The following is a 22,897-nucleotide window of genomic DNA, read 5'->3' on the forward strand; positions in this document are numbered from 1 at the left end:
GGATAAAAGGGGGGACTATATTGTATATATTGTAATATTGTAATAAGTAGTTCGAAATCCGCACATTACTGCGCAGTAATCTTCACTTTACTGTGCGGATGCCAAACTACTCCTGGTATTATTACGCCTTACATTATAGTTCCCCCTTTTATCCTTTTAAAAAATCCACATTGTTTAATTTTGTGTTATTATACTTTGTAGTGTAACACTTCACGTAACCATATTTAAATAGGGAAAACTTGGAAGAGCTTGGTAGCTTCTATCTTGACCTGTTATGGAGCTATAGTGGAGCGAGGGAGAGGCTAAATGCTAACGCCTGTGTTTACGTGATAGAAGGCATGGGGGAAGACCAGACAGGTCCTATAGAACTCGTCAAAGCTAAGGTAAGAACATATCTCAGTATGTAAAAACAGTGGCCTATTCCTTTAAGCAAAAAGTTGGTGATGAATAAGCGCCACAAGTTATGATTCACACATCTTGTAAATTACAGACATTTCTTCCTGTGTAAAAAACGTAGATCAGCCAGAATTTGCCTGTATGTGTCGGAGTAGCAGCTGTAGCAGGAGCAGTGGTAGTTGTGATAAAAGCAATAATCGGCACTGCTGGAAGTGCGAACACACATCTTGCTCTCAGTTTGATACTATTCTCACTAAGTCGCAGGAAGCGCTCTGCTAATGTGTGTGGATAATTGCTTCACAAATGGAGACAGTGAGACTGACAGATTTTACAGCTTCCATCAACAATTGTATGGCTTTTACTGCAACTAATTCCCCTAATACGTCTGTTCTAATGGAATACTCTGGTTTTAGTGGACGGATGTGAGGATTTCATAATAGTATCCAAAGTATTACCGTTGCACAACAATAACTTTTCATCTGGGAGTCGGAAGCTTCCCTATTCAAGCCAAGACCCTTCACCCCGATTACAAACTCCGGTCACAGTAATTATCTGGCATTGTGACGAGTGAGCCCTCTGGCAAACCTCTGATGAAACTAGGATCAGTCTGTTGCTATAATACCGAGGCTCACTGTGTCGTTTCCAGTTTTGACGTGAAGATGAATGATATTGATTTTGATTCTGATTCCCAGTATGATTTTCATTTCACAGCGGGTCAGCTTGCTGGGAACTCTTCGGTGGAGATGTACAAGCAGGTCTTGCTGTCCGGATGTCGCTGTATCGAGCTGGACTGCTGGAAGGGCCGCACCACGGAGGAGGAGCCCGTTATCACCCACGGATTCACCATGACGTCTGAGATCTCATTCAAGGTAGTATCTGAGGTCAAACCGCTCATTTAGAGACGTACCGAAAGGTCTGCAAAGGAGAAGATGCAAAACCACAGTGTGAAAACCAGATACCAAAGTATATCTGATTCATGTATTTGTTTAGCAGCTCATAAATCAGTCTTGTCGCCAATATTAATGCCCCATTGAGGCAAAACATTTTTTTCAGATTCAGGTTTGGTTTCTTAAAGCAGTACTAAGTAACTCATGTCCCTAGAGGCCGTAAGAGCCACTGCAGGTGTCGTAGCATGTGGCGTTTTTTTGCTCATTAATTGTCCGTGAGAGTAAATACTACGCTGACAGAAAGACAAAGAGAGAGAGGGATATTGTACATCTAGTTACACAATGGAGATCTTTTTTTTTACTCAAACTTGGCTGTAAATACTGTTTAAGTGGCGCTAGCCCGCAGTTAGCTTTGCCCGTTAGCCTGTTAGCTTCTTCTTCATGAATCAATTAATGTGTATTAGTGACTCCAACCCGGTGGCAGTGAAGTTGCAAGCATGGTTTTCTGGCCAGAGACACCAGGGGGAGATGAGAGACCCCCCCCCAATCGTCCCATTAACACTTGTATTACCCCTTGTATTGTGCGTACCCATGGAAGAGCGTGATAGCTTCCAACTTCACCCCCGTTTGGAGCTAGAGGAATACATTGGGGGAGGCCAAATGTTAACAACATCTTTGGTCATTTTGCGTGACTGAGCGCACCTACAAAGACCAGACAGGTACGCATCAACTCCTCTAAGATCAGGCAAGAACATAATCTCAGTATGGAAAAATGGTGGCCTGTTCCTTTAGCATATAAACCTTCACCTGGAAACAATAAAATACCTAATCTTCACAATAACATGTTTAATTATTGCACTGATTCAATGTTTCCCCATAGAGTTCTATGGGAAATTGTAATTTCAAAACTCATTTTTATCACATTATGGTGACAATATCTCCACATAAGTAGCATCGACAGACTTCAGATTTTCAGCCTTGGACTGAACATTATTTTGAAGGTGAGAGGTATTGGTTAATATCCAATTCATTGCCTAATTTAGTGGGTTTTTCATTTTAGAAAATTAGGCACAATTTCATTTTAACTAATATGTCAACTAAATTAAATTAAACCTGGCTCGATCCATAGTTCTGATTTTGTCGCTGAAAATATGGGAAATTTGGGGCATTTTAGCATAAAATAAGTTATTTTTATATGAAAACATAAAATGACAGAATACTTGCAATACATATTTATTCATATATTTATGCCAGTAATCTCCATCAGACATTTAAAATTGATATCTCTAAATTTAAACAGTTTCCCTATTCACCTGCAACGTCTCTCCATGAAAAGGAAGCAAATCAAAGAGCGAAAGCAACATTAGTATTAAAAAATGTAATTAGTTTAGATTAGCATCCATTGAAAACTGCTCATCTGATGTTTGTGCCGAATTGTCCGCCTTAGGGAATGCACAAAAACACAGTAGTTTGGAGAATCAGACGACATGCACGGAGCAGATGGCAAATCAAAAGAATTAGGAGGCTGTGATTGGCATTAGGAGAAGCCCACGGGAGCAGCTAATTGAAAGCTGAGGTGACGAATTCGAAAAATGGTTTTGCTGTTGGAGGAAGGTGTGAGAAGCTAAGGGCACAGAAGGTGTTGGGAGAAAGAAAGAGAGAGAAAAAAGCGAGCGCGGGGTGATTGATGCAGAGAATTTAGACTTAACGAGAGGAACAGGAGAAGAATGGGAACGCTAATAAGACTGGTCTAAAAGAGAAACGCAAGTGAGGACGGAATAGAGAAAGTAATAGAAACAATAGAGTCCGTAATATTAATCATGTTTTCAGACGTTTGCGTTCTTTTTGATTTCTGAGTTACAGTGGTTCTCAAACTGTGGCACTATTTCCACTGATATTCATGGTCATGGTCAGTATATGACCATTTAATATGTTTTGTATCTATAGTGTGCAATGTTATGGGCCTTTCACACCTTGATGATTTAGCCGATCGCTGGCATACACTGAACTTTCTATGTATTTTTTTCAATTTTAGGCGTATACATAGAGTATTCATAATGAGTCCACAACTTATGCCCAGCGATGGTCTAACTTATGCATAACGCATGGCAGCGTAAAAGCCGATACACACCAGAACTCGTCCATGTGGGATTTCAACACACACTGGAGCGGCACTTCAGAGGCTTTTCTCAAACCGTGCGGGGCTTTAGACACGTGATTTATACATTTGTCATGAATAAAAGAAGACACGTATGTCCGTGTTGTAAGAGAGAGAGCAAACGTGGCTCTTTTTGTGCAGGTTAATAGCGAGTTGGCGACAGACACAAGTTTAACATGCTTCCCCTGATGCATGAGCCCTGACGATGGTTTCTCTGTCTCCGCTGCTTCTCGCGTCCCTCCCAACAACGGCGGTCTCTTTGTCTGTCACAGGCCAGACCCGCCTCTGTGCCTCTGCAGGATGGTTAAAAGCCTTTTCCTCTGCCGCGCGTCACTGCAACCTGTGGTGTGCATTCTCTCATAGAAAATAAAGGAGAGCAGAAGTCCAAGTTCTTCACCAGAAGGGGAAAATTAAAACTCGTCTGGAAGAGCAGCTGCCCATGAAGGCGGCCAATTAAACCGCCGCAGAACAGGCTTAGGAGACCAACTTACAGTTAATGTGCACGGATCACACAACCTTAACCTTACCTGTATCTTATGGCCCACGTATGCGGGACATATGAGCATATACACTGGCATATGTCGTACATACTTGCCGTATGTCGACGTGTGCCAGCGTGCTTCAGCGTGCTCATAACTTATACAAAACTTACCCATAATTTATCCAACGTAAGCACCAGCGTATTTGCCAAATTTTTCATACGTCGGCATACACTGGCTAAATCGTAGCCAGTGTATGCCGTCGTTTTTTTCTGCTTTGCACTTGATTTATACCCAGTTAAGGCATTATGTAATTAATTGTTGGTCTATTGGAGACATTTTTTAGACCAGGTTTAGTCCTGATTTGATCTTGATGAGGGCCATGGTCAAATATTATAAGGTGGCAGGGCTGTCAACTTGGGGATGGTGACTGGGTAAGTTGTCCTGGGCCCCAGTTCTAGGGGGGGGCCCAAAAAGCATCCCACTTTTGATTTAAAATGATGAAATGAAATTACTTGAATTGAGAATATTCATCTTATTTTGAGTGGTTTTGACTAATGTCGACTTTTCTCCTGATCGGACCAAGATTACTTTACTAGTTAGATGACATTACAGGTTCTAAGGTAATTAAATAAATGGGAGTCCAAATCAATCTGAAGAGAAAATGTATTGAAACGAGTCAGAAACATCTCATAACATAAATATTCTGGGTTTTCTTAAGACATTTAAACTAATCCAGATATGCGTTCTTGGTGTGGGGGTTGGGACCAATGTGAAACCGTCTTGCCTTGGGCACCAGTGAGTGCGTTGACGGCCTTGCAGTATGGAGAGAGTTGGGTTACACCTAATGAGAGATACAGAGTAATGGAGTTAAATGCATTAACGCCAACTTTAATGAGGCAGTAATTGGCAGGCCGGCAGTCAGCGGCTTAGAAATCAGATAGGACATGAAACGCGCCACCGAGGAGCACTTTTCATCTCCATAATATTTCTTTCAAAGCAAAATGTACTGATTTGACTCATCTTTTTTTCTTTCACAGGAAGTGATTGAGGGCATATCAGAGTGCGCTTTCAAGACCTCGCCCTTCCCCATCATCCTGTCGTTTGAAAACCACGTTGACTCGTAAGGCTTTTTTCGCTGACCGCTAATGCATAGTGTTTATCGTCATTGTTGTACCGCTCGGGAATTAACTCGTTTCTGTTATTCCCTCAGACCAAAGCAGCAGGCTAAAATGGCGGAGTACTGCCGGTCGATATTCGGAGACGCGTTACTGACAGACACTTTGGAGAAATATCCGGTGAGTACATTGTATGTTATGTTAAAGCGGGCATCTAATATTAAATTGACCAACCATGTTATGAAGTTGTTCCGATCCCTCTTCCAAAACATACTAGTGTTGGTTTTTAGCTTCATTCATGCAGTTTTGAGTAATCCTGTTCACTATGGTTTCATTCTTCTATTTTGTTCCATATTTTCTGGATTTTGTTGTGTTTTTTAAAGTCCATAAACCTTTACCGTACCCATTTTGAGCTGTTCTGAGTTGTTGACATTTTCAACATCAGAAAATAGGCCCCTTCTATAAACCATTTACTGCGTGGCTGTTGGGTAAATCAAGTCTCTTTGTTAAAACACCTTCTGAGTAAGAGCCTCAGATCCGGCAGTGTAACATTTTGGATCTTGTCAGAAAGTGACACATTCCTGGCTTGCCAAACAACAAGCCAGCAATGACTTATTGTGTGTGTTATTTCTTTAATTCTGCCCAAGCACAGATGAGATGAGCTGAAGAGAAAGAGAAGTTTAGATATGAGTAAAGAATCAACGCAAACAGGGGTGTGAAGCCACTTCTATAGAGAGCTTGAGTTTGTTATCGTCAAAACGGCTACGATTTCTGGGATTCCTGATGCACAGTAGAGATTTTTTGAAATGTAAAATACTGGAGTGCTGGGTGGAGTCCTTGCCTCAAGTGGAGGAGTTTGAGTATCTCGGGGTCTTGTTCACGAGTGAGGGGCGGATGGAGTGTGAGATTCACAGACTGATTGCTGCAGTGTCGCTGTATCGGACTGTTGTGGTGAAGAAGCAGCTGAGTCGAAAAACAAAGCTCTTGATTTACACTTCAATCTCGATAATCTGTGTAATATCTCACTTAAGCAGTTGAAATGAGTTTCTTCTGTATGGTGGCCAGGTGCACCCTTAGAGATTTGGTGAGGAGCCAGCTTAGTTATCTGTTCCGGATGCCTTGTGGTTGACTCCCTGAGGAGGTGTTCCGGGCGCATCCCACTGGTAGCAGGCCCCGGGGAAGATCTTGGACATGCTGACCAAGGAACGCCTGGGGATCCCCCCGGAAGAGCTGTAGGAAATGGGCGTATAGGAAAGTCTGGACATCTCTGCTCAGACTTCTGCCTCCTTCAACCTTGGATCATTTTTTACATATTTAAAGCAGTACTAAGTAACTCAACTCAGGCCATAAGCGCCACTGCAGGTGTCGTAGCATGTTATGTTTTTTCACTCATTAATTGTCCGTAAGAGTAAATACTACGCTGACAGAAAAGACAAAGGGAGAGAGGGATATTGTACATCCAATTACACAATGGAGATTTTTTTTTTCACTCAAACTTGGCTGTAAATGCTGTTTAAATGGTACTCGCTCGCAGTTAGCTTTGCCCGTTAGCCTGTTAGCTTCTTCTTTGTGATTCCATTAGTGTGTATTGGTGAACTCTATCCGAAGGCTGCGAAGTTGCAATTGTGGTTTTCTGGCTAGAGACACCGGGGGAGATGAAAGACCCCCCCAATCATCCCATTAACACTTGTATTACCTCCAGAGGGACTACAAAAAGGATTTATTAAGGTAAACAAGTTGCTTAGTTCTGCTTTAAGCGTTTGGATGCAAGTGTGTTAATACGTATGATAGTGTATTTATCAATTGGGAGGCAGCAGATTTTAATCGTCTCTGTTCTTTACTATTTTTATCTTGTTTTTAGCTAATGTGAGGCTATGACCAATGTTTTCTAGCCACAGCTACCATGGGGCTGACTGACAAAAGTGTGGCGCAGTAATACTTCAGGGAGATGGACCAACTTGATTTTTCCTATCTCAGAAATAGTCAAGCAGTAAAGAATGGAGAGAGAGAGTGTTCAACTTCAAATGCACAATCGGTATTTGTTCTCTCTGATAGCCTTGTTGCTTTCAGTTACATTTCACGATCGTTTAGCCCCAGGTCCTCGCAGAAAACGTTGTCATTCCTTTCCTCTTATTGTCACTGCAGGCGCTTCTGTAACCGCGATCCATCAGACGCTCTCTCTCTCTCGCTCTCTCTTTTCAATAGCCATTCTCATACCTGTGGCTATTTACGTGCAGAGGATCCCAACTATTAGCGATCCGTCTGTGAGCAATCGTTTTTTCACCTTCCTGCCCCCGACGCATCTTCCTCGTCACACCGGAGGCAGCGGACGCCGGGCGCGTACACTTAAACTAACACGTTCTTCATGCCGCAATCTAAACACAAAGCTTTTTCTCGGCAAACCCTGTTTTCTGGCTATCTCCCGTCTCTCCTGTTGCCATGGTGACCCGTCAAAAGCTTGCCCACATGCCCCTTTGCGTGTGCGGTCAAACGCTTTTGTTTTTTGTGTTGTTTTACCCCCCCCCCCCTCGCCCGATGACGTTTTTCTCTTCGTGCGCAACAATGACACAAGCTGCTCGCCGCAAAAAAAAGAAAAAAGAGAAGTCTGACTAATATCTAATCCGTTGTTGAATAAAGTGGGTTTAAATCAGAATATTGAGTTTGATTTTGAGTAGGCGTAACTTTGTTTCCCTTCAGGGCTTGCCACAGAAGACCAGTTGCAGAGTGTGCATAGTAGCAGATTTTTTTGTGAACCAGATGCCCTCCCTGTCAGAACCAGCCTCTTAACTGTAATCGGAGCGAGCAACAGGTTTAAAAGTCATAGTTTAGGCTTTTATTCAGACTGGGCACCATAACCTTGATAATTATAGTAGGATAACTCTTGAAATAATGTTCAAAAAACACCCCAGTGGAGCTCAACAGTCCCGCCCCCAACTGGTGCCGGAAGGAAAAAAAAACATAACAAAAAATCTACCCCTGTAGATCATTTTTGTTATACTGTATATGGTCATGTTTGACAATGCAAGAGGGGAACAAAGATGAGAAAGAAACGTAACTTTCTCCCTTTTCTCCACCCTTTAATAAAATACAGATTTTCTTTTCTAGTAAATAAAGATACAGAGACAAGGAGATGAGCAAAGAGGTTCAACAGCCCATAAATACTTAAAAAATGGACAATTCTAACCAGGAAGCTATGCTAGCTTCATGCTACGTGCATGTATGCTAACATTAGCAAAGCAATGCTAATGAGTGTTGCTTTTTTTGCTTCTACTGAACAATTTGCTGTGAAAAAAACATCCATATGGACCCGATTTTGGCTGGACTTAATTGGTGTGTGATGAATATGTTTATAGTCTGCCAAAAAGTGACTAAAACAAGTGAACAATTTAAATTCCAATGAGAGGTTTTCTTCCCCCTCGGCTAGGCCACGTCCCCTTTGTATGACACGTTGCCATCTGTATCTATCCCATTGAAACTTTGACTTTTTGAAAAATTCAAATACTAAGAGTTTAAATGGAGGAGGCTAATCTGCCATGTGCTTAGGGTTACCGGTGTCCCACATCCCAATAGATTTCTCCAAAACCAGTGATTCGTCACAGTTTTACTCTTAGCCTCTTTCCCAGTCCCGAGTCCAGGTTTTTGGCCAATACAGTCCCCAAAAATAACACATTTCATTTGAAAATTAAACTTTTTGTCCCATGTGAGTATCAATTACTAAGTATAAACCAATTAAAAACCTAAATTCTGGCATCTCTGTGCATGTCATGAGATTTTGACGAGATTTAAGACGGTCAAGATTTGGAACTCCCAAGGCCCGTGTCCCAGTTTTTGGAAACTAAGTGCTAACGACTGATCGTTGCTGTTAGTTTACTAGAAAGAAAATCGCTTTCCACCTGATTAGCAAAGCTGTCTGATTTTTGAAAATTCAGAGGAACTTAATGGCGTGATTACGACATCCGACCTCAGAGCGTTTCAACTGACGTAAATACTTAGAAGGCGCAGCTAGGACATTTGGCTAACAATATGCTAACATTATGCTAACATTTCAACACACCAGATATCATTCAAAACAAATATCGTCATATTTAAGGCTGAGACCAGTAACAAAGGCTCATGTAAAAATGTAATCATTCAGATGCCACATTCTTTTCTGGTGTTGTATTCAGCTCGAATCTGAACTCGGATCACTCTGATCATCTCCGAGTTTGAGCACCGTTCCTGGGCATTCGTCCAAGTCGAAGGTCGTAAATTTATGGAAGACAGTTTTATTATCCAATATAGCTGTAGTTTAGAAAATATGATTAGTTCATTTTATAGTCTACAGTCAAAAGTAATTTGTGTTGTCAGTAAAGAATTTCTGGATTAAAATCCGTATAATGTTTTTGCAGCCAGGGTGTTGTACACACTTATCATACAAATGGGGAATGCATGAAAATATACAGCATAGAACTTGAAGTGTTTCTCAAGGCACTTTTCACTGGTGCCACCAGGGAGGCTCCCTGTGTGTCCCCATTGGTTCAACACTTCCACGGAGCAGCTAAATGTCTTCCCCAGTCTGAGCTATCTCACTCAGGCAGGGAACGCCGCTGGTCCCGCTGTCTGCCCGAAACGAGCCCCCGCTGAGAATAACAGCTTTCTGACAGCATTTGACATTGAAGTATTATCGGCGCGAGGCTCTCCAGCGGAGTGGCAGAGGGTAGGACAGACGGAGATATGAGGAGACGCACACCGAGGGAAAACCAAAGTACGAGGGGAGAATGGTGGGAATTTGAATCACATTTCTACATGTTTTGGCAGAAGGGAGCGCGAGTTAGTCATAGGGCTGTGCGAGTTTGTCGGATGGCAGGACGTCTTGGGTGGCCGTGCCTTCCCATGCAGATCACATTTACAAACATTATTGTACATTATATGGGAGCTAAAAGGAGGTTTTTGAGGGATTTGTGGTCCATAGGCTTTATTAGACAGAACAGCTCAGAGAGAAAGGTGGTGAAAAGTGAGATATTCAGCAAATTGTCGAAGCCAACGCTCAATCCTACGACACTGATGTTGGAGCAGTGCCTTTTAGGTTAAGGTTAAGGTATACTTTATTAATCCCCGTAGGGAAATTCATTCTCTGCATTTGACCCACCCTCAATGCCGCTGGGGCGACCTGTAGGAGCAGTGAGCTGCCAGCGTGGGCCGGCAGCCAGGCTGGTGGTGCAGCCAGGCTGGTGGTCAGAAACACCTGTGATTCACCAATTGTACATGTTTTTAGTGGTAGGGGAAACCGGAGCACCCGGAGGAAACCTACACAGACACAGGGAGAACATGCAAACTTCACACAGAGAGGCACTGTCCCTGGTGGGAATCGAACCCGGACCTTCTAGCTGTGAAGAACAAGCGCCATCCATCCATCCATCCATCCATCCACCCATCCATCCATCCATCCATCCATCCATCCATCCATCCATCCATCCATCCATCCATCCATCCATCCATCCACCCACCCACCCACCCACCCACCTATCTATCTATCTATCTATCTATCTATCTATCTATCTATCTATCTATCTATCTATCTATCTATCTATCTATCTATCTATCTATCTATCTATCTATCTATCTATCTATCTATCTATCTATCTATCTATCTATCTATCTATCTATCTATCTATCTATCTATCTATCTACCCTGGTGAGTGCCTTATGCAAATTCTGCCCGCAAACACGTGACCTCGAATCCTGCGCTTCACCACCTAGTCAGGAGTGGCAGCCCACTTACTTCACTTAGGGCTCCTACAAGTGTAGCACACATTCAATATTTTCACTTGACGTGCAGATGAAGAGGCAAATTACTCGAATATCGCACAGCATCGCACACTTATATTGCAAATGTCAAAAATATATTTTCGACCTTGTTGCTTTCCTCTTTTCTTGTAGCAGTGCATATGTATATCAGCTTACTACTGCGCCCTATCTGCCCTGGGGTACACTGATGAAGTGTGGCCGCTAACATGTGCCCAGGGCCTCACACGCCACATTCACAACATGCATAATGACACGCTGACTGTACTTTGGCAACCTTTAGACTTGGTTCCTCCTCGTTCCCGTCCTGTTTTGTTTTTCCGACTTTGTAGACCTCGATTGGACCTGCTTTTCGTATCGCATTATCCCCGCTTTTAGCCCTTGGAAGCTGAATCGGATTTCCTTCGCGTATTGAGTGGCAGAGGTGACACAATGACAGCCACTCCCCCTCGTCTTTTGTGAAGAGTGTATCAAATGGGATGCGAGCCTTCGGGAGTCCGTCCGCGGAGGGTCGGGGCAGATGGGATAATGCTGAGAGACTGCTCCAGCTGAGACCAGGGGGGGGGGGGGTGCAAATAAGAAGGATTACCATTTTCATAGACACACTCAGACACACCATTCTATACGACTGTCAGTCACCTTGAAGCAGAAGACTTAACCTTGTGATTGCATTATCTTGAAAACAATGGCGGCTGTGTGCTTGATGGTTCACTTCCTGCTAATAAATGGAACTATCCCGCTACTGTTTCTCTTGGTAAGACACCTTTGATCTCAGCTGGGCAACTGAAACCTACAGCCCAATGGGAGCAGCCTCACCTCCTTGGACAGAGGATGAGAGTCACAGTTCACAATGTTAGTGGCTACATAACACCTACTTGGTGCACAGGGTTTCAAGACTTAGTCGGGAATCCCCAATCAAACGGCTGGCACATTTAAAGACTTGGCTCATTTTGTTCCTGTCCTTCAATGACAAGCTTCCAAACCAAGCCACCAGCGAGAACGACATGACTGATTCAATGTAAGATCCATAAAAGATAGTGAGCGTCAGGGTTGCCAGATTCTCAAAACCAATATATTGTACAAAGCTTCCAAAACTATCGTATTTCAACACAAGGCAAGGCAAGTAGAGCACAATTCATACACAAGGCAATTCAAAGTGCTTCACAGTTGCATAAATACAAGAAAGCAAATGGAATCAATAAAAAAATCAACATTAAATTAATCAATTACAGTAAAAAGCAAGAGTGCAGATGAAATACTTTCAGTTGTCATATGCATGGGCAAAAAGAACTGTTTTCAGCCTGGATTTGAACATTGTCAGAGTTGAGGCCAGTCTCACATCTTCATGAAGACTGTTCCAGATTTTAGCTGAAACTGAAACGCTGCCTCACCGTGTTTATTATTGACTCTGGGAACCTCCAGGAGGCCCCTCCCTGAAGTTCTCAGGGCCCGAGATGGTTCATACGGCAGTAACATGTCAGAGATGTACTTCAGCGCTAAACCATGAAAAGACTTGTACACAAGCAGAGCTGTTTAAAGTTCTATTCTCTGAGTGACAGGAAGCCAGTGCAGAGACCGGAGCACTGGACTAATATGGTCGTATTTCCTGGTTCTTGTCAGGACTCGAGCAGGCCGTTACAGTAGTCTAACCTGCTGGAGACAAATGCATGGATAAGTCTCTCTGAGTCTGGTTTTGACACTATTCCTCTGATCTTAGCCAGGTTTTTCAGATGGTAAAAAGCTGCTGATGTTATTGCTTTGATGTGGCTGTTTAAGTTCAGGTCTGAGTCCATGATTACTCCTAGATTTCTAACCTGATTTTTTGGTTTTAGAGAGAGAGACTCAAGGTGACTGATAACACTTTGTCTTTGTGCCTGTGGGCCAAAAACAATGATCTCAGTTTTGTCTGAGTTTAGTTGGAGAAAGTTGTTTTGCATCCACAGACTGATCTGTTCGATGCAGTGACAGAGAGTAGAGGCCCATGTTCACCAACCGTCAGTGACATGTAGATTTGAGTGTCATCTGCATAGTTGTGGTACGACACATTGTTGCTGTTTATTAGCTGACCCAATGGAAGCATGTACAAGTTGAATAAGAGGGGAACACAAACTATCGTACACTATTACACCTAAGAGATGAACTCCACCTCCTCGTCGGAGTCATTCTCTTCTGCAGGTCTTCCTGATGTAGACGCTCTTGTACGAGTTTGCTAAAGTTATTGAGCGCAACAACGTGGCTTTTTTAGGTTTGGAATCCGGACATCCCCCTCCATTCTTCAGACACTGATGCTTGGATAAGCTGGTTAAGGGTTGCAGTAATCAGACGATTGCTGGATTTGGTTTTATCAGATTTACTTTAGAGAACACACACACTCGCATGAGGCGTTAGAATGAGGAAAAATAATTAGCTAAGCCGTAATAAGAAGCGGGCAAATAAACACCTCGCGAGAGGTGAGACGGGGTTATGTCTTGCTGACCAATCAGATGCCACGGATAATGCGATAGTGGAACTGTAAAACTGATCCAGGGCAGTCTCTCCTTCTGGCAGCAGATATTACACCTACCTGAATACGGAGGCTAAGTCTGACTCCAGATCAGAGCGAAAGCAAAGCGCTGCTGAGAGGGGACAGTGCATTTAACCAGACTCTACGTACATCGTACAGGGGTCAAGATTATCATACAAATACAATAGTCATCGTACGTCTGGCAACCCTGGTGAGCATTGTCTTGGCTATACTAAAATGAGACTGCTTTCTAAGGCAAGCAAGACGCTGGAGCCCTTTTTTTTACAATCTGCTTCAAAATGTGCTTTAAATCTGAGCGAGCTGTCGATCACGGTGCCCAGATATTTGTAGCTTTGCACTAACTCCACTCTCTGGCCCATGATGACAGTAGTAACAGGTGTCTTTGTTTTCTTTCTAAAATCGATGGCCGTGGCTTTGGTTTTCAATGTGCTCTGCTTGAGGTTGGGCTCTTCGCATCACTGAACAAAGTGGTCCACATCAAGGGGTTATATTGCAGCCAGTGGCACAGGGAGCATTTTATGAAGGAAAGCACATCACCTTCTCTGAAAAAGCTGGAGTTAAATGGCCTCCACGAATCAAAACCCACAATGGACGACCTCAAGAGGTGCAGTTTGAAGGTTTTGCCGTGACCTTCGCTGTCTCCTGATCGAAACATCATTGAAGAACTGTGGATAAAACTCCCAACGAACCATTTTTGTGAGGAAGAAAGTTGTTTTCTGGCTCAAAGGTTTGTACATACTTCGATCCCTGCTATGAGCGATGTGTTCTGCTGTTGTGTCCTTGAACAACACACTTCGCCCACCTCTCCTGCAGGAATGAGTCTGTGTGGCTGCGTCAGGGAAGCAGCTTTCCCCCTCAGAAATGTCAATGAATAATTCATTAGATTAAGAAATTAAATGAATGCATGAAGGAGCGCAACTTTGCAACTTTTCCTCCCCCCAAAGCTAAAATTGCTTAAAAATCAGAGTGACTATAAACATGTTTTTCTTGTTTGTTACACAGGCTTTCATCAGTGCATTCATTATGCAAACGAAGCCCCTTCTGCCAAACACTTAAATGATACCAGCGCAAGAAATATGCTGACAAATAACGCTCTTTGCTCCAATTTGTTTAGTTTCGTCTCGTCTTGCACCGGCTTTGTTTTTGAGCTGTGGGCATCAACATTCTGGCACGTTGACTTGTCATTACGGCACATTCGGTTAACACGCCCGTCATAGTTGTCATTTTAGGCATCACACTTTGCTATTGTCAGACGTTCAGAAGGTCATATTGACACTCGACAGGAAGTTTGAATCACTACACACCTGCATCTGATTTATTCTGAACTATGCTCAGCACGTACAGATTGTGTTGGATTGTGTTGTCTTGTTTTACAGTTCATGGCGATTTTAAAACTGTTATTTGCAGAATTTACTTTTCTCCATGTAATTATGTTATTTCCTCATCACAAACATACACATTTTTTTGTTTCACCCTGCATATTCAGACTCTCCTTTAAAACTCAACACACACTATTTTCACATGCAGTACTAAGTAACTCTTGCCCCTAGAGGCCATAAGCGCAACTGCAGGTGTCGTAGCAAGTTGCGATTTTTTTAACGTATTAATTGTCTTGGAGAGTAAATACTACGCTGACAGAAAAGGTGATGGGAGAGGGGGATATTGTACATCCAATTATACAATGGAAATATTTTTTTTCACTCAAACTTGGCTGTAAATGCTGTTTAAAGTGACGCTAGCCCGCAGTTAGCTTTGCCCGTTAGCCTGTTAGCTTCTTCTTCCCGATTCTATTAGTGTGTTTTGGTCGCTCCGGTTCGGTGGCAGTCAAGTTACAAGCATAGTTTTCTGGCCAGAGACACCAAGGGGAGATGAAAGACCCTCCAATCATCCTATAAACACTTGTATTACCCCCACAGGGACTAAGAAAAGGATGTATTAAGGTAAACACGCTACTTAGTACTGCTTTAATGTGAGTCGAGGATTGTCCAGTGTCTGGACGGACAGCCATTTGGATCCTCTGGCTCAGAGCTGGTGACATTTCTTGAGGTCTTCCACTTGACTTTTTTGTTCCATAATCCTCAGGATCTTTTAAGAAATTCAAAATGACTGTGTTACTCAGCAGCGAGAGGCTCTGCTTATGCAGCTCAACAACCCAAACACGCTCAAAACGAGATTTTTTATTTCCCCTTAGCCATCAGGACGTCCTGACAGTGTGAATACCTGACAGAAAATGACACTGAATCCACATTTTTGCACAGATTTGGCCTTTTAAAGGGACTACATTAAAGTTGCCATGTTTTTACTCGCCACTGCCACCTCAGGTCTTGCCCGTAACTGCCGCCTCTATGTTAAGCTTGTGCATGACGACAGCGCTGGTTAGTACTTCGAAAAAACAACTTTTTGAGTGACAGGATTTAAGCGGCAGCTGTGGTCTGGGCTCATTCTACACATGAGGAATGTGTAGATGATGATTTTTAAATTCCGTCTAGTTCCTTTAAGATTCAACCATGCAAAATGTTTTTTGTTACTATTTTTCAAATGGTCTTAAACTTTTGATCGGGACTGTATAAAGTTTCTCTTTTAGGGTCTATATGACTGTTCTGATCCTGTCCCTGGTGAAATGATCTTCCCGACGTTCATTAGCATTACACATTATACTATAGACACATTAATAGTTGTCTTCTCACTGCTTCTTTCCTTTATTTTTTTGCTTGGCACTTTTGAACAAATACATAAATGACTACAGAGTGCTGCTTGTAATATAAGTACAGAGCAGAGGGAAGCCGCATACTGTGTCTTGAACCGCACAGGTCTGAAAGGAGCTATGTGGAAAACACCTAAGCCTGAATAAAGCATGACGCACTACCAATAGCAGCCCAGCAGTTAACAAATTGCACAACTCTTTCATCAATGGGTTCTTTAGAATACTGTTTTTTTAAATTGAGAACACAGCAGCTTGGACCTTGGGATAACTACAGTAAAACACACTTTTTCATCTCCTGCTTAACTAGGTTGCGTTTATTTAGCTCCACTGCCGACTATCTCCTCATTGCATTATTAATAGGCCTAAACAGCATGATCCAAAAGCAGTGTACCCCATAAATAAATCAGAGGCGTTCCTGCTCTCCCCCGGCTCCCCCGGGACGTCTGAATCCTGTATTCAACACCGGTCTTTCCCGGGAGACGGCGGTCGGACTGTTGGATGTGTAAACTGTAGCAAGGTTATTAACAGGTGTTGGCTTTGTAGACTCACGTCAGTCCCAGTGCAGGCATTCTGCTCACAATAACTTACTGGTGTGAACAAAATGCCTGTGCTTTTGTCACAGTGACATGTTCATCGTAAGAGTGTCAGTTAGATGAGCACCTTTTTATTATCCTATTTACACTGCCACAAATAAAGGGCTCTAATATTTAGTTGGACCACCTTTAGCTTTTTTGATAGCACACTGTGGCATTGTTTCAATAAGCTTCTGCAATGTCAAAAGATCCAGTGTTGCATTATTATTTCACCAAGATCTTATAATGATGATGGGAGAGTGTGACCACTTCACAAATCCTTCTCCAGCACATCCCAAAGACTCTAATTGGTGTTAAAGGAACAGGCCATCCTTTTCCCATACTGAGATATGTTCTTACCTGAGCTTAGACGAGTTGATACGTACCTGTCTGGTCTTTGTGCCTGTGAAAGAGCGTGGTAGCTTCCAACTTCACTCCCATTTGGAGCTATAGGAATATGCTAGGAGAGGCCAAATGCTAACACCATCTTTAGTCGTTTTGCGTGACTGAGCGCACGCACAATGACCAGACAGGTATGTATCAACTCGTCGAAGCTCAGGTAAGAACATATCTCAGTGTGTAAAGACAGTGGCCTGTTCCTTTAAGATCTGGACTCTGTGGTCGATCCATGTGTGAAAATGATGTCTCCACCGATGAATCCTAGCATTGTCATCTTGGAATATGCCAGTGCCATCAGGGAAGCAACCCCAGATCATAACAATCAGTTCAATCCATGTTGCAACTTATTGATTGTTTATATGGTCACCTCAATGGCCGCTGGCTGCTCTGCTTTGACGACGACACTAGAGGCCGCTATTGCTGTAGTACCTCCATATAGCCGCTAGTTCCCCATTGGAAAGCATTGGACTTGAGACATGTGGAAAAACAACGTTAGAGCCTGGCCCTGGTCCCTAATTTTCTTAAACTTTCTACAGCTAGATATTACTCCCGTGATAACGCTGGGTGAGTTACAATTAAGGGGACCAGGCTGTTTTTTTTTTCTCGTAATAATGAGGGCCGGACTGTTAGCATTGGAGCTGCGCGGGCTACACGTCACACAAGGGCAGAGTCTACAGTGAAGATCCCGCCCTTATGCCCTTTTTAGGAACATGCTTCGTCAGAGCTGGGGAGGGAGGAGTCTGTAAATCCGCCATGATTTCCCCCTTGAGCGTGGTCATTGTGGTAAACGGGGAGGAGTGAGCAGGAGCTGTCTAGTTATATATACAGTCTATGGCCAGGACAGTGCGTGAACACACATGGGGTCTCCCACTCGCACTCTCAAACACACTCTCACTCAACCTGGGCTTTTGTATGTGATTATAGTGGAAGGGGAAACCTACGCAGACACAGGAGAATATGCAAACTCCACACAGAAAGGCCCCTTTTGGCCGGGGATCGAACCTGGAACATTTTTGCACTAGTGCTAACCGCTACGCCACCATGCCGCCTGGCCTTTATTTTGGTCAGGGTGTGTATTTACAAGTATGACAATTTGAACTGTAGTGTGCACATAATCATACTTTTTTGGAAAGCTTCAAATGCACTTCACACTTAAAGCAGTACTAAGTAACTCTTCCCCCTAGAGGCCATAAGCGCAACTGCAGGTGTAGTAGCAAGTTACGATTTTTTAACTTATTAATTGTCTTGGAGAGTAAATACTACGCTGACAGGAAAGGCGAAGGCAGAGAGGGTTACTGTGCATCCAATTATACAATGGAAATATTTTTTTTCACTTAAACTTGGTTGTAAATACTGTTTAAAGTGACGTTAGCCCGCAGTTAGCTTTGCCCGTTAGCATGTTAGCTTCTTCTTCGTGATTTCATTAGTGTGTATTGCTTTCTCCGGACCGGTGGCAGTCAAGTTGCAAACATGGTTTTCTGGCCAGAGACACCAGGGGGAGATGAAAGACCCTCCAATCATCCCATAAACACTTGTATTACCCCCACAGGGACTACGGGGAGGATTTATTAAGGTAAACACGTTACTTGGTACTGCTTTAAAGCAGTACTAAGTAACGTCTAAGTCACGTCTAAGTAACATCTCCCCCTGGTGTCTCTGGCCAGAAAACCATGTTTGCAACTTGACTGCCACCGGACCGGAGCCACCAATACACGCTAATGGAATCACGAAGAAGAAGCTAACATGCTAACGGGCAAAGCTAACGGCGGGCTAACGTCACTTTAAACAGTATTTACAGCCAAATTTGAGTGAAAAAATATATTTCCATTGTATAATTGGATGTACAATATCCCTCTCTCCCTTCACCTTTCCTGTCACCGTAGTATTTACTCTCCAAGACAATTAATAAGTTAAAAAATCGCAACTTGCTACGACACCTGCAGTTGCGCTTATGGCCTCTAGGGGCAAGAGTTACTTAGTACTGCTTTAAGCCCAACACTGCAGTAATCAGCACATTTACATGCATTTTTTTTCTCCCACTTTTCTTTCATCCACAATGCATTTCATTGATGAGCTGATGATGCAAAACCTCTCAAGCTGAAATGAGGTCCCAGCTATTCTGTAGCTTTGGCCCAAGATCAGCTCTTCTATAGTTCAGACCTGTTTTCACCTGGCTTTGGCCTTCTTAAGTTTATGTTCCAACTTGGTTTCGACCTCTTATATGTTTTTCAGCCCGTAGGAAGGTGATCTATTCCAGTGTTGAATGTTTAAACCTTTCGTCATTTGTATCAACAGGCTTTGTTGTGCTCCTCTGCTGAGCCTTGCATACACTTTAACTTCTTCTTATCGGTACAATCTTTCCACATTTCCACTGCACACACCATGAAGTTCAAAAAATGGCCTCTTGCATAAACAAACTACGCATATTTAAGTTTGTTTACAGCTTCAGGGAAGACAAAGATTGTGTTGGCATCCATGTTTGGAAGTGATGCTTTGTACACGCTCCCATTTAAGTACATTTTTACCCAAATCCTCCAGCGTGTACTTGAATGTGGCTGGCAGAAACTTAATGCAACTTTCCTGTGTCTGTTTTTAGCTGGAGTCTGGCGTGCCGCTGCCCAGCCCGCTGGAGCTGATGGGGAAAATCTTGATCAAAAACAAGAAGAAGCACCACAAAAAGGACAGCACCAAGAAGAAGCTGTCGGAGCAGGTGTCCAACACGTGCAGCGACTCGTCCAGCGTCTGCGAGCCCTCGTCCCCCAGCGCAGGTACATTTTCAACACTACCGGTGCACTGAACAGCTTCCAGTCTCAGGAATTTACTAGATTTAGATCAGTCATTTGATTTTTGACATGGTTAATAATTAATAACTGTCTCAAGGGCCAAAAGAGGAAATGTCAACAACTTTTGTGTCATCTGAAAGAGGGATCACATGATTTCCAGCACTTTGCCTGCACTTTATTTTAGTTCTGAACAGAGGTGGGTGGAGAAGCCAAAATATTTACTCAAGCGTGAAATAATCTGACTCAAGTACAAGTAAAAAGTGGGGACCCAACAACAACAACAACTGTGAGTTGTGAGTAACTGCAAAAAAGTCTGCATTGTGAGAAACAAAACATAAAATCATGTGGAAATTGTCATATTTGCAAAGAAAATTCAAAGAAAAATGGCATGAAAATACAGAAAAACTAAATAATCCAGTATTGCTTTAGATTAAGGTGCTCATTAAGTATTAATAAGCATTAGTAATCATTTTAAGGTTAGGGTAAGGGTAAAGGTCAGGGTTAGGTTAAGGGTTGGCTATGAATAAACGTATTATTAATGACCTATTAGTATATTATCAGATACTTTACAAGCATATTATTAATGCTTATTAATTCCCTTTATTAATACTTAACGAGCACACCTTAATGTAAAGCGATACCTATAATCCTAAAGAACAAGGTGTCGGTGGTGCAGTTGGTAGAGCGGGTCGTCTCACAAGGGTCACGGGTTTGAATCCCAGCTCCTGAAGGTGCAACGTGGGTGAAGTGTCCTTGGGCAAGACACTTCACCCACGTTGCCTCCAGTGTCTGTGTACAGTGTTGTATGAAGGAGAGTGTGAATGGGTGACCAGTTCCTTGCTGTAAAGCGTTTTGGACCTGTTAAAGGTAAAAAAGCATTATATAAGTTGAGTCCATTTACCATTTTACAAGGAGCACGAGACGATCTACATCTATTCTAAAGATCAAAATGAAGATATAGATATTCTTCCTTATAATGTTATTCAAGTGGAAGTAAAAAGACATGTGTGATACAACTACTCTAAGAAGTATAATTTCTTGAAAATGTAACAAAAATCGTATTGGACTTGGATCGCAATACTTTGTGCTGTAATACCAAGCAACGATACTTTATCAAGTATCACAATACTTTTAATACTTGTGTTTGGAGGCATTTTAATCATCCTTTGTTTTCCAAACAGTTACACAGCACTGTTACATTTTGTGTTAATGCACTTTTCAGTCTTAACACGTCAATATTACTTTAATATTACTTGTCATAATTAGGCCCTACTTGGCCATGTGTATCGGATCGGCCACTGAGTATCGTGATACGTATTGTATCGTGACAAAAGTTGATCGTCCCGGTCCTACTGAGTACTACCCACCTCTGGTTCTGAACACGTTAACCTCTTACCCCCGGCCTTAACCGAGTGCATTTTCTCCAGGTCGCCAATACCCAATCTAAAAGCTTCTCGACTGGATAGAGAGTGTTATGTGTAATGCCTCATAAAAAAAAAGTTTTTTCAGGCATTTTTGTCGTATTTTCACCGTTTTTTTTGCTCACTTTTTTGTTGTGTTTTTGACGCTTTTTCTGGCACATTTTCTCGCTCTTAGTTGCTGCTTTGTTGTTGTTTTCATCACGTTTTGGTTGCTCTTTTGGCGCATTTTTGTTGCGTTTTCATCCTCGTTTTTGTGGAAAAATCGTGCTCGGTTCAGGTGGGGGTTACAGGGTTGAAAAAATCTGCAAACAAAGTCTTCTCTCGGAGTAAGTGTCTTAGCTCTCTGCCATTTTCGTTGTGTAAAAGTGGCTTAAGTGTAAGAGTTAAAATGATCATCATCAGCAGTAACATGGTGAAATCTATATTGGGCTCGAACACACAGTATAACTTCACATCTGGGGACGTGGACGATCGAGGCACCGTTTATGAAACACGCCGCCACAGGAATGATAGCTACGACGGCCTCCGCTCCCTCCGCACTCGAGGCACTCGCCAATAAAGCCATTAAACACACGGAGGGGGCTGATGAGTGATGATGCTTTTGATTTTAGCCCGACAGAACGCGTCCATCTTCGCCGCGGGCCCCGGAGAGCCGCCGCGGCGTCCATACGGCTAAATCACAGGAGCCAAACTCTGCTATTGTTTATCATTTATCACTTTCACGGCGCTCTCCATCAGCTGACGGGATTATTGGCTCCGGCGCGCGCCTTCTGTCAGCCGTATACAACACCACTCATAAGGATATCCACCGGGGCGCCCTTAACGCAGCCGCGCTCTCCTTCTGTCCACTGCTTTTTATGGACAAATATATTCAACAGATGCTCTTTGGCTTTTATGGCAGCCTTGGGTGTGACTATGCGTATTGGTACATCAGCTTTGTGTCACTTTTACATTTTAAAGACGGATTTCATTGGGCATCTACTTTGCATGATACTTGTTTAGCGTTTGAAAACTGGTCAATAGTTCAAATGCGGTGCTAGCTTTGAGCCACACTGCCCCCTGGTGGAATAGAAAGGCGGTACAAAGATAAGAAGTGTTTTCTTTCATGTTTGGAGTTACATTGTTACGGCAAATGTTAGACTTTAAATCATACATGGTGAGACAAATACAGCTATGTTTACCCTGAAGGCTTTATATATGGAAACTTTTTATCAGGTTGTTTTTTCATCAGTTTTTAGTTGTGTTTTTGTCGCTTTTTTATTGTATTTCTGTTGCTTTCCAGTGCATTTTCATCTTAATTTTGAAGCTTTTGTGCTCAGTTCAGGTTGGGATTAAGAGGTTTCTCCAGTTCGGCTTTACCCAAATCTAAAGTCTTCTTGACTGGAGATCCTACAGCCTGTAGACGAGTGTAACGCCTCATTTGAAAGCTTAGACTTACGAAACTGGTCTTAATGGATCTTTTTCCTCTCTGTGTTGTCCTTACTTTTTTGACAGGTTTTTGTTTTTTTTGTTGCTTTTTATGCCACTTCTTCTTTGTCACTTTTTCAGCACATTTTTGTTGTGTTTTTGTCACTTTTTTGTCACTTTTTGTGGTTCAATCAGCAGTGAAAAATATATATATATATCGTGGAGGGTCCTGCTGGATGCTTTTTGCATACTTTTTTTTTTTTTA

The 22,897-nt window shown here is 42.7% G+C and overlaps 1 protein-coding gene across 2 annotated transcripts in view; it reads left to right on the forward strand.

The window, feature by feature from the left end:
- Positions 1–22,897, forward strand: part of plcb1l (phospholipase C beta 1-like) — a 267,795-nt gene that overhangs the window by 204,428 nt on the left and 40,470 nt on the right. For both annotated transcript variants that reach the window (XM_079572652.1, XM_079572653.1), the window contains exons 11-14: positions 1,108–1,265; positions 4,961–5,043; positions 5,134–5,218; positions 19,618–19,789. In XM_079572652.1, coding sequence (XP_079428778.1) covers positions 1,108–1,265; positions 4,961–5,043; positions 5,134–5,218; positions 19,618–19,789 — 498 coding nt within the window. The remainder of the gene's footprint in view (positions 1–1,107; positions 1,266–4,960; positions 5,044–5,133; positions 5,219–19,617; positions 19,790–22,897) is intronic.

The sequence above is a fragment of the Gobius niger genome (assembly GCF_951799975.1).
Source record: "Gobius niger genome assembly, chromosome: 15".
Lineage (NCBI taxonomy): Eukaryota > Metazoa > Chordata > Actinopteri > Gobiiformes > Gobiidae > Gobius > Gobius niger.